Here is a 12140-nt window from a genome sequence, read left to right as displayed (position 1 = left end):
AAATAGGGAGAGTGACTTGGTTATATTATTTTCCTAGTAAACTAGAACTGTTTCATTAGTTTCTTTAAGCAGGGTGAGAACCAACTTCACCACCCTTTTTCTATGAAATGAATATCAGAATAGTTTGGGCTGTATAAATTATGAATTTTCTCTGTCCAGAGAGTGCCTAGTTTGAATCAACTGGGCATGATGAGTTTAAGCCACACTGGGGAATAGATACATGACCTACAGGTAGTTTAAATGTTAAAATTTATAAAACTTACTTAAATCACTTTAAAATTTTTAAAATAAAGTTAAATAGGCCTTCGAAGAGGATTTGTGTGGATATCGGGAAGGTCAGTAAAAGATTTCAGATACTAATGATTGAGAATTCTGTCTGTAGGGGACAGAAAATGAGCTGTTAAGAGTTGTTTAGACAGCATATTTGTAAATATTCAAAGATTAGAAATGCCAGTATCTAGCCCTAGGCATAGGAAGAATTCTATACTAGGATTTCTAACCTTCATAGATATCTTGGATTGACCTGAAAGATAGCAATTACCATAATACTGGGTAGTGAAGAACTCTTTTAAAAAATAACTTTATTGTCATGAAAAGACACATTTAATCAAATGTTTTCAAGCTGAAACCCAGAACCATGATACATTTTTAGAGACTATAACTCTTTTTGTCTTAAGTGAAGTTTGTGCTCAACATCAATAATTAGCACATGGGGGGAAAAAGTGCATGAAAGTGTATTGTTTTTTTAATGTTCATAGATTTTTCATTAACAAACTTTTTGATAAGATGCAGCTCACATATACATATACATTCACAAATCATATGTACATATACATTCAGATATTATAAATGTCGAGTTTTTAATAAATTTTCCACAGATGGAACATACTTTTTAACTACTAACCATCCTAAAACAGATGATTGTCACTCTCCCAGAATACCCCTCCCTCCTCCTCGTCATTAACCCCACTCTTCTCAAGAACTTCTAATCTCATTTTTTTTAGTCAAGATTTTTTTATTAGCATATTCATTATTACAAATCATACTTATTCTTTATGCCCCTATCCAATCTCTCCCAATCCCTCTCCCCCCTCTAATAACCATAGATTTGTTCTCTCCTTCTGATGGATTAACTGTTTATCTGTTGATTTGTTGCCTGGATGATCTGTCCAGTGCTGAGACAGGTGTGCTCAGGTCCCCCACTATTATCATATAGCAGATGCTTCTGTTACTCTGAAGTGTGCTTTGCGGAGAGGACCTCTTTTTTTTTTGGTCTCTGCTGGTGACTTTCCTTGTGTCAAAGCAGTCAAGTGTCTGGCATGCCATCTGCACAGTGGCTGTGACTACTGCTATGGCAACTAGTCACTTTTGCAGCAGCCATGGCCATTGTGATGGCTATGGTGGGCTACCCACATGGAAATGGTGTTTTTGGAGTGCTCTTTACCTGGTTGCAGCTGGGTTCGGCTTCCCCGGGCTACATGCCTCAGGCCCCCCCCCTTAAGTGTATTTTAAATTGGGGATAAAACTGTTTTAAAAGACTCTTGTTCACATGCATAGTAATTCTTCATTTCCAGGATGGAAAATTAGTGCCAATGACTGTTTTCCACAAAACGGACTCTGAGGATTTGCAGAAGAAACCTCTCTTGGTACATGTATACGGAGCTTACGGAATGGATTTGAAAATGAATTTCAGGCCTGAGAGGCGGGTATTGGTGGACGATGGATGGATATTAGCATATTGCCATGTTCGGTGAGTCAGCACATTTTACCTGGCATATTAATGTTACAGCATAGTGACAGATGTGTTGTTAGAACTTGACTCAGTAACAGATTTATTGATCCAGAAAGCAAAAGGGTAGATTTTTAGAATTTTTAAATAGATGTATCAGTCTCTGTACTTATTCAGTAACATTATTTACTAAACATTATTTCCATTTAATTCTCCCGAGTTTAGGTTTTTCTTCAACAGCTTCTTAAGCTGGACTCCTTTTTTCCGGTCTAACATTTTATTTTAGCTTTTTTCTAGACACAAATACTATTTTATGTTTCTGTTTAAAATTCTTCTCTTCCTCCCTATATTCAGAATGAAGTCCAAATTCCTCAGTATAGTACTCCTAATGATCTGGCTTATCTCTCTAATGTCATCTATCATCACATCCCTTCAAATGACATGCTCTGTCACCTCCTTGCCCTTTCACGTGCTGTCTTATCTTGATGCCTTCCCTTTTTTTGCCCTTCTGGAATCATATATACTTCCTTCACAACTCAGCTTAGGTATCATCTCCGTAAGCATTCATGCTCCTGACTCCTGTATATACCCCTAACGTGAAAGATGGATGTTTTTTCCTCTGCTTCTGTAATACCTGAAATATGCTGTATCATAGGAGCAACCACATTGCTTGGTAAATCTTTGTTTTCTTTCCCCACAAAATTGTGATCTACTCCAGGGCAGGAGATTTTTCTTTGCTTATATTTTTAAGGTCTGCACTTAACACAATCCCTGACAAATAGTAGGCGGCTCTCAAAATACATTTGTTGAATCAAATTTGATTGTCTATATCAAGGGTAGGCAAACTTTTTCTCTAAAGAACTATATAATAAACATTTTAGGTTTTGCAGGCAACATATGGTCTCTGTTGCATATTCCTTGTTTTTTTCTCCCAAACTTTAAAAATGTAAAAATCATTCTTAGTTCAAGAGCCATACAAAATAGCCCTCCAGATAGTTTGTTGACCCCCAGCCTACATCATTAGCATTTTTTTTTCCAACTAAAGCTTTTTTGCCCTTTAATTTCAGGGGTGGTGGTGAGTTAGGCCTCCAGTGGCACGCTGATGGCCGTCTTACTAAAAAGCTCAATGGCCTTGCTGACTTAGAGGCTTGCATTAAGACGCTTCATGGCCAAGGCTTTTCTCAGCCAAGCCTAACAACCCTGACTGCTTTCAGTGCTGGAGGGGTGCTTGCTGGAGCATTGTGTAATTCTAATCCAGAGCTCCTGAGAGCTATGACTTTGGAGGTGAGTACATTCTGTCTATACCATTTACAGAATGGGGGAGGCGTGAAGCCTTAGTCTGCTCTAAGAAAAGATTCCTGTTACGATTTTACCATAGCATTGGCGTATAACAAAGCTTTTAATTTTTAAGCACAAAATAGTAGTTCTAGGAGAATTTCTGAAGTTATTTTAATCTATTTATTCTTTACTTATTCTTCTTTGGCAGTATTCTTTATTAATTTTTAAGGATTTCCACTGAAAGATATTAATGGCTATTCCCACTGATCACTTATTTGTGAGAACATTTAGAATTGGTGGAAAAGAGATGAAGTATATATGACTCACAGTTCCAGGAAGCCAGATAGAACATCCTGGGACTCTGGGATGTGCTGAGTCTTTTGACTCCTAGTCAGTGTGACAATCTAATGTCCATCAATATTTTGACCTTGGAATTAGGGACATAATGTCCATCAACATTTTAACCTTGGAAATAGGGAATTTTTAGACACTCCATTCTTAATGATCTTTTGAGTATAGTTTTCCCATAGTTTAATTGAAATATACTGTTCTGGAAATATTCTATAGTCTTTTCCTGGTATGTAAAATTATGAAGTTATATCAGTTCATTTCACCTTTATTATTCTCCTGCTTCCTGGTTAGATACTCTAGAAAAAAATGGCTGGGATGGGAGAGAGTAAGTTATTTTCAGGGGTTTTTTTTATTTTGAGGGTAAGGGGTGGGGTATACACTGTGGACTTGTATTAAGTAAATAAATTTTAAATAGCCTAATCTGTAAATGTATTTTTTTTAAAAATAGCTGGCTGGTTAGCTCAGTTGGTTAGAGCATAGTCTTATAACACCAAGGTCAAGGGTTCAGATCTCCATACCAGCCAGCCACCAAAAAAATTTTTTTCAAATTGAAATACTAAAACCTATCCGCAAAGATAATAATGGCATCATTATTTACAACATAAAGAAAATGTTACATTTGACTCTTAGAAATTAGAAAGGAAACAATCAGAAATATATGTATAAGGATATTTACCTAAGGTTGCTTCTTATAGTGAAGAATTACAGGCAACCTAAATATCTAACAATAGGGGATTCATGTATGAGTCAACATTCTTAATTATAAGCAGCAAAAACCGACTCTGACTAATTTAAGCACAAAAGAGATTTATGAAAGGGTTCTGGGTAAGGGCAGGTATGTTCAGAGCCAGTGTTAGGGGCTGCACAGCCAGAACATAAAACTGGCCCAGTCAAGCTATTACTATTGCCATTCTGAGCACAAATCAATTCACACTGCCAGTGCTGCTTCTAGAAACTGGATGTAGCTGTGGCACCTTTGCCAGAATAAATTCTTCATGATCACTACTTGTTTGAACCACTAACTTCTCATTCAAATTTTGGAGCACATGTCTTCTGATTGGTAGACCTAAGGTTATGTGGCTACTCCCAAGCTTCAGGGAGAGCTGGGAAAGGGAATATCTGGCATTTAGTATCTCTCCAGTGAGAGGCAGGCTCTGTCTGATAAGACTGGATTTTCCAAATGCAGAAAAGGAATTCAGATGCGAGGCAGTCAAAAAGAATTACAGATGCCCAATGTACTTGACTAATGTTACTATGAGGGGAAACTGAAAAGCATGTTAATGGAAGGATATAAAGCAAAGTGAAAAAAGCAGCCTCGTTTTATTAAATGTTTTGACACTGGTTATGAGTCAACAGGTGGTTTTCTCTTTCACCTTGGATATTTTCCAGATTTTCTTTAATTAGCATTTATCACTTTTAATGTGAAATGTTCAACGGGTGAAAAAGAGTTTATTCATATATTGTTGAGGGCTTTTTCGTTTTTTTAAATTTTTAATTATGGTAAAATAACAAAATTTACCATCTTAACTTCTTGAACTGTGTTCTCTCATATCAGTATGTATATTTATAAAGTGTAATATTTTTCTGAAACTCACTTTACAAACTTCTTGGCTGAAGGATATGTTTCTTTGGCTTTTTATTTTTAGGCACCTTTCTTGGATGTTCTCAACACCATGATGGACACTACACTCCCTCTGACATTAGAAGAATTAGAAGAATGGGGGAATCCTTCATCAGATGAAAAACATAAGAACTACATAAAACGTTACTGTCCCTATCAAAATATTAAACCTCAGGTAGTGAAAAGACTATTGTGATTTATTATCCTAAAGTGATAAAGATAATCACTGCTGTAGCGGGAGCGCCGCCACACTCCCAAACAGCGCACTGTAGCAGTGCGCCACCGGGCCAGCCCCCATCTTAACCATTTTTAAGTGTACAGTTCAGTGTACATTCACATGGTTGTGCAGTCAATTTCCAGAACTCAATTTTCATCTTGCAAAACTGAAACTCATTACCCAGTAAACAACTCCCCTAGTTCTCTTCTTCCCCCAGCCCTTGGAAACCACCTTCTACTTTCTGTCTCTATGACTTTGACTACTGTAGATACCTCATATAAGTGGAACCACACAGAATTTACTTTTTGTCACTGGCTTATTTCACTTGGATTATATCCTTCAGGTTCATCCATAGTGTAGCATATGTCAGAATTTTATTCCTTTTTAAGGCTGAATAATATTCCATTGTATGTGTACATCACCTTTTGCTTATTCATTCATCTGTTGATGAACACTTGGGTTGTTTCCATCTTTTGGCTATTGTGAATAATGCTGCTATGAAAATGGGTGTTACAGATACCTCTTTGAAACACTACTCTCGGTTCTTATGCATATATTCCCAGGAGTGCAATTGCTGGATCATATGGTAATTCTAAGTTTAAGTTTTTGAAGAACCACCATACTGCTTTCCACAGCAGCTATACCATTTTACACTCTGACCAATAATGCATAAGGGTTCCAGTTTCTCTACATTGTTGCCAAACCTTGTTATTTTCTGGTCATTGATTTTTTTTTTTTTTTCCTAATCCTACTGGGTGTGAGCATTTATTACTTTTATATTAAAAAAATATGTGAATAAAAGCCACCAAACTAAAAATAAAAATTGTGAAATTAGAAGATAAACCCTTTCTTGCTACATAAATGTCATTTAAGAAGTCTGAATACATTAAAAGGCAATTACAAATTACAGGACTTAGTTAAGGACTGAGTAGTTAGTCTGGCTGCTGGGAATCTACATGGCTTCTTGAACTGTGTTCTCTCATATCAGTATGTATATTTATAAAGTGTAATATTTTTCTGAAACTCACTTTACAAACTTCTTGGCTGAAGGATATGTTTCTTTGGCTTTTTATTTTTAGGCACCTTTCTTGGATGTTCTCAACACCATGATGGACACTACACTCCCTCTGACATTAGAAGAATTAGAAGAATGGGGGAATCCTTCATCAGATGAAAAACATAAGAACTACATAAAACGTTACTGTCCCTATCAAAATATTAAACCTCAGGTAGTGAAAAGACTATTGTGATTTATTATCCTAAAGTGATAAAGATAATCAAAAGGACACTGAGCTGAGGCCGAAATTAGCAGGGCTTTAGAAATGTTTCAACTTATAATACCCAAACATCTTTCAGCACCAAGAGTTATGCCTTAATTACTAAATCAGAAGTAATTAAGGTCGGGCCGGCCCGGTGGCGCACTTGGTAGAGTGAGGCACTTGGGAGTGCGGCGGCGCTCCCGCCGAGGGTTGGGATCCCATATAGAGACCGGTCCACTCACTGGTTGAGCGCGGTACGGGCGCGACACCGAGGGTTGCGATCCCGTTGCTGGTCGCGGTACAGGCGTGACACCGAGGGTTGCAATCCCGTTACCGGTCACGAAAAAAGACAAAAAGGAAAAAAAAAAGAGGTAATTAAGGTCTTCTTTTAATTAAGGTCATAGTCTCTTTAGTCAAGAAAAGGCTATTCCAGGTAACAAGTAGTCTAGTACTGTAATACTGAGGCTCTCTCAAGAATATCAAATAAGAAAAAACTTCTAGCACTTGGGGGAAAAAATTAGAGGTAATTCTTTTTAATGATCTATAAGGTAGAAAGGGACCATAAAGAATAATGTAAACTTTCTGTACATCTTTTTTTTTTTTTTTTAGCATTATCCTTCAATTCACATCACAGCTTATGAAAATGATGAACGTGTACCTCTGAAAGGAATTGTCAGTTATACAGAGAAACTCAAGGAAGCCGTTATGGAGCATGCTAAGGAAACAGGTGAAGGTAGGCAACTGCCTAAAAACAGGGAACATGGCTAAGTGAACTAGTACCCTAAGCATACTGTTCAGAGTAATATATTTCATGCTATCAACTAGCACATAATTGTTTTCCTATGTTGACTACCCAGTTGAAGTATATGTATCTATAACCTCTTTTTCAAAGGACAATATTAAAATAAGATAGGCAGGACACAAAGAAAAAAAGTGAATTTAAATATATAACTTGGAGATGTGCTATCACACAATCATTCATTAATTTAGCAGTGTTTATTGAGCCATTATTTTTGGGAATCTCTAAAAGACAGATTCTGAGGTTTTTGCTCTGGAGCTTCCATGCCCAAATTAGCTGCTTTAATTTCCTCTGGGTATCTGTTTCATTAGGTAATAACTCTTCCTTTTTGCCTTGAAGCTGCATGCCAAGACATTCTGGGTTCAAGGGTAGGAGGGACCCACACACAAGTCACATAGTCTCTGGTATTCAGCTCCATTTCTCACTCCCACCCATTTCTGTAGTTGGTGTTTCAAGGGCACAAAACTCTCAGATTCCACAGGGCCGACTGACTACCTTCTAGGTCACAACCTTCTTCAGGAGTTGCTATAGTCTCTTCCATCCGTCAGCCCCTGGGCCTCCGCCTGCTTTCCCTGTTTCAGAAATTTGTCTTCTACTCCTTGCTCCCTCCTATCTCTTTGTTGGTGGTAGCGATGTTGCTTTTTGCCTTTATTCTTTTACTATTATTCGAGTAAAGTACTCAAAAGGAGAGGGGTGAAATGGGTCTCAATCGTCTATAGACCTTCTAATTGTTTTAATATGTTAACTCTTCCAGGTTATCAGACCCCCAATATTATTTTAGACATTCAGCCTGGAGGCAATCATGTGATTGAGGATTCTCACAAAAAGGTATGATATCAAGTCCCTCTCAGGTGATGGATTCCCCAAGTAGGGATGTGTTGTATTCAAGTTTCCAGTGATTGCGGCACCGTTTATGTTGCAAATGTCAGGTCAGTGGTTGGGACCCAGGAGGGAAAGGAAGGGAACTGAATGAATCAAGAGAAAAGACTGTCTCTTGTACTTGATAAGTGATCTCTGTCACAAAGAAAGTAATTATATCTTAATTATTTGAAGCCTTCTGCCTCTGTCCCAAATAAAAAGATTCTTGCCATAAACTTCTGACTTTGGAGTTAAGTGAAGATAGACAAAAAGAGACTTAAACACTGGAGTTTTACCACAAAGGCCTTCTATCTAATTGTAAAATGTGTTTCTTTTAGATTACAGCCCAAATCAAATTCCTGTATGAGGAACTTGGACTTGACAGCACCAGTGTTTTCGAGGATCTTAAGAAATATCTAAAATTCTGAAATGCTACATTCAACTGGAAATTGGAAACCCACTGAAATATTTCATAATCTTATTTCCATTTGGGTTAGCAAAAGTGAGATTTTTAAGTTATTAAATAATTTTTAAAAATTTGCTTCTCCATCCAGATTTTGCTTAGTCTACATCACATTTGCTTATACTGTCCTGTCCATTGATGCACCTAGGACAGTAGTTTTCAAATCATGCTCCTTAGGACATGGAGTAGGGGGTAAGGAAAGGACTGGTGACAGCAGAACTGTAGACCTCCCTTCCAGTCAGAACAGCTGTGGTTTTGTCTGTCTTACTAGGATTATCTTTAAACAGTTTACAAATCAGTATCCTGCCTCTTTGCTAGTGAACATTTGTAGACACAATGACAGTGAGTAATCCTCCAATTTCTATGACTCCATTTTAAGTAAAAAGATAATATTCTTCACATCAAAATTCATTAGAGCTTTCAAGTAATCTGGGGTCCTAAGGTGTTCTGATCATCTCTTATTGATGCTATCTCAAAGTTACAGGTTCCTACAAGTGACAATTTTCTTATAAACATTTTATTCTTTCAGAAACATTTGAGAACCTTTCCTAAAGCAGTTATATTCAAGCTACAGAAATATCTCAGAATTAATGACTGTTCATAAAGTTTACCCAGCAGTATGCTATACATGAAGTTACTGCAAATGCTTGTGACAGAACGCCAGTGTCTTCATCTCTTTCATAGAGGTGCCTAACACAAGCTGTACAATATGTTCAATACACTGGAATAGCATGCTTTATTGGAAACAAAGCATCTATCTCTGAAAGCTGTTTGGTGGTGAAGGAGATTCTTTGTGTTGTGTTCCAGGATGAGTCCGTCTCCCTTGTTCAGAAAAATGCCACTTGTATCAACTACACTGCCTTTGTAAGCCGAATTGGTACTTAATCTTATTCTCACTCTTTCAGGAAGACCTGGAATGATTTCCTGTAGATTTAGCAGTGTTGATTCTCCAAAATTCAGAATCACAATAAAGATTCTGTCTATGCCATCCAGCTCTCTTGTATATACAACATAGTGGCTGTCATTCCTCAAATTGCAAAACCAGCCTCTGCTAAGGAGCAGCTCATTGGCATGAAGTAGACTTAAATCTTGATATAACTTCAATGTTGATCCAGGATGAGTCTTTTGGACCTATTTTTTAAAAAGAGTATTTACATAAATATTTGATTCTAAGAATTTTCTTAAAATATTTTGTGTCTAATAAGGAATTATTTCCCCAAAAACCTTGCTTCAATTTTTCCCCTTAGGCCTGGCTGGTCAGCACAGTTGGTTAGAGCATGATGCTGATAACACCAAGGTCCAGGCTTTGATCCCTGTATAGGACAGCTGCCAAAAAAAAAAAAAAAGTGCCCCTTAAAATAACTACCAAATTGTAAGCATTAATAAGCAGATAAGAATATAGAAATTTCAAATTCAGAGTTTCAACTTGTCCAGGAATCATTGCAGTGTGCACCATGCTTTGCTATATCTTAGAGACCAAATCTGACTCGACTTGAAGAATCCCAAAACAAATGTCTTAGGTTAATGGATATTTAACTTGCCTAAATAAAGTCACTTTATGCTATATTGTAATTGCCAGATGTCTGGAAGAAAAGCAACAACCATGGCAGTGGACTCTGAGAAATGATGAACTTGGGCTTATCTGTGTCTTTTGTAGAATAATGTGTAGGTTGAATGGCAGAATAATATTCTGTTGAATGGTTTTACCAGTGAATGGTTATTACCATTCCCTTTCATGTTAACATTTGCATTTATAACATTTTCTTATATTTTTATTCCCCTCCCCCCATATTTTATATTACTTATTCAGGATAGATTACCAAAAAGACAATTACTATGTCAAAGAACATGGACACTTAATACATAATGCCAAGTTAGTCTTCATATTAGACACTTGATACATAAGTTGCCAAATCAATGGTCATGTTCATTTCACTGTACTCTTGCCAGCCACATTTACCGGGGTGGTTATTGCTGTTGTTCTTCAATGACTATTTAATTGGTGTTTGAAAAAAATGTTTATTTTCTGTTTATCAGGTACGAAGATATTTATGGTACATATACATGTCTTGTCAAAGTTATTATTAACATTTTCTAGAGCCTTAGATAATGCATGAAAAGCATGTAGTGCCACTCACATAAGAAGTGCCCAGTGTTAGCTATGATTTTTGTCTACTTATCACTTTCTAGAAGTATGTTGAAGTCTCTCCCTGTGATTGTGGATTTCTCAATTCCTCTTTGCATTTCTGAGTACTTGTTTTACGTATTTTGAAGCTATTGTTAGATGCATAGATTCATGACTTTTAGTGCAATGTTCTTTTATCAATTTTTGAAAGTTGCCTTTGTCTCATATAATGCTTTTCATATTGAATTCTATTTTGTCTGCTATTAAATATTTCCAAGCCTGCTTTTTGTAACTTTATTGTTGACTAGGAAATGTGTGCACAACGGTATAAAATTCAATTACAAGAAGAATATATAAATAAAAAGGTTTTCTTCAACACTTTTCCCTAGCTTCCCAGTTCCCCTCCCAGAGACAGACACTTACTGTTTAGGTGTTCTTTCATTTTTCTGTATCATTAATACATTATGTGTATTACACGTAATACCTTCTGTGCCTATGCAAACCTAGGTTGACACATTTTTTCTCTGTTTACACAAATGGTGATGTTTCCACTCTGTAGTTTTTTATTTTATACATGTTAGAACTGGTTTCATATCAGTACGTATAGAGCTTCTTTATTCTTTTTAAAAGCCGCATATTAGTCCCATAATTGGTTGAACTGGTTTTTCTATTGATAAAATATTTAAATCATTTCTGGAGTCTTCTGCTCCTTAAATAGTGCTGCAGTTAAGATTCTTACAAGTATTCCTAGATAGAAGTATCTAGGAACTACTAGGTCAAAAAGTATATGCATATTTTTGTCTTGATAGCAATAGCTAGGTTGCAAGCTCTCTTTTTGTTACTGTTTGCCTGCTATGTCTTTATTTTAATTCTTTCCGTGTCCTTTGTATTAGCTATGTTTCTTATGTCTGGATTTTGTCTTATGTAATCTGAGTGTTTTTATCTTTTAAGAGGTGAATTTAACCCATTCATATTTGTGATTACATATGTTTAGACATACCCTTGAAGCCTTATTTTATCTTTTACTTATAGTTACACTAATGTTTTAGTTGTTTTTTTTTTTTTCCCTCTTTAGCTTCTTATTAGGTCAATTTAAACAATATTATTTTTTTCCTTCTAATGTTCTTTGAAAACTATACATTTATGTCTGTCTAATAGTTACCATTAAAATTGTAGTAATAATTTTAAACTATACTTAACATCTAGAACAATGGTGTCTAATGGAACTGGAAATATTTTATATCTGCTGTCTACTACGGTAGCCACAAGCTACTGAGCACTCAAAATGTTAGTGTGATACAGGAACTGAATTTTTAATTTTGTTTAATAGTCACAGTAGCTAATGGCTACTGGACAGCTCAAATCTAAAGTTACTCTTTTTTCATCCCCTGCACAAGACAAGCATGTTTGCCCGCCCCCCCCCCCCCCCCCCCCTCCCCC

General features: G+C 36.4%; 2 protein-coding genes across 3 annotated transcripts in view; one reads left to right on the top strand and one right to left on the bottom strand.

The window, feature by feature from the left end:
• The window catches only part of PREPL (prolyl endopeptidase-like), a 38764-nt gene extending 30115 nt beyond the window's left edge, over positions 1 to 8649 (top strand). For both annotated transcript variants that reach the window (XM_008592493.1, XM_008592492.1), the window contains exons 10-15: positions 1575 to 1750; positions 2797 to 3013; positions 5005 to 5154; positions 7065 to 7188; positions 8009 to 8082; positions 8451 to 8649. In XM_008592493.1, the coding sequence (XP_008590715.1) occupies positions 1575 to 1750; positions 2797 to 3013; positions 5005 to 5154; positions 7065 to 7188; positions 8009 to 8082; positions 8451 to 8540 (831 nt within the window). In that variant the 3' untranslated portion in view covers positions 8541 to 8649. The remainder of the gene's footprint in view (positions 1 to 1574; positions 1751 to 2796; positions 3014 to 5004; positions 5155 to 7064; positions 7189 to 8008; positions 8083 to 8450) is intronic.
• A 431-nt stretch (positions 8650 to 9080) lies between these two features.
• The window catches only part of LOC103608044 (neutral and basic amino acid transport protein rBAT-like), an 11633-nt gene continuing 8573 nt past the window's right edge, over positions 9081 to 12140 (bottom strand). Inside the window, exon 4 of the mRNA XM_008592491.1 lies at positions 9081 to 9706. Within this exon, the coding sequence (XP_008590713.1) occupies positions 9266 to 9706 (441 nt within the window). The 3' untranslated portion in view covers positions 9081 to 9265. The remainder of the gene's footprint in view (positions 9707 to 12140) is intronic.

Source organism: Galeopterus variegatus, unplaced genomic scaffold, assembly GCF_000696425.1.
Source record: "Galeopterus variegatus unplaced genomic scaffold, G_variegatus-3.0.2 Scaffold7963, whole genome shotgun sequence".
Lineage (NCBI taxonomy): Eukaryota > Metazoa > Chordata > Mammalia > Dermoptera > Cynocephalidae > Galeopterus > Galeopterus variegatus.
Note: the sequence above shows the minus strand (reverse complement) of the source record. Positions and strands in the feature narration are given on the sequence as shown.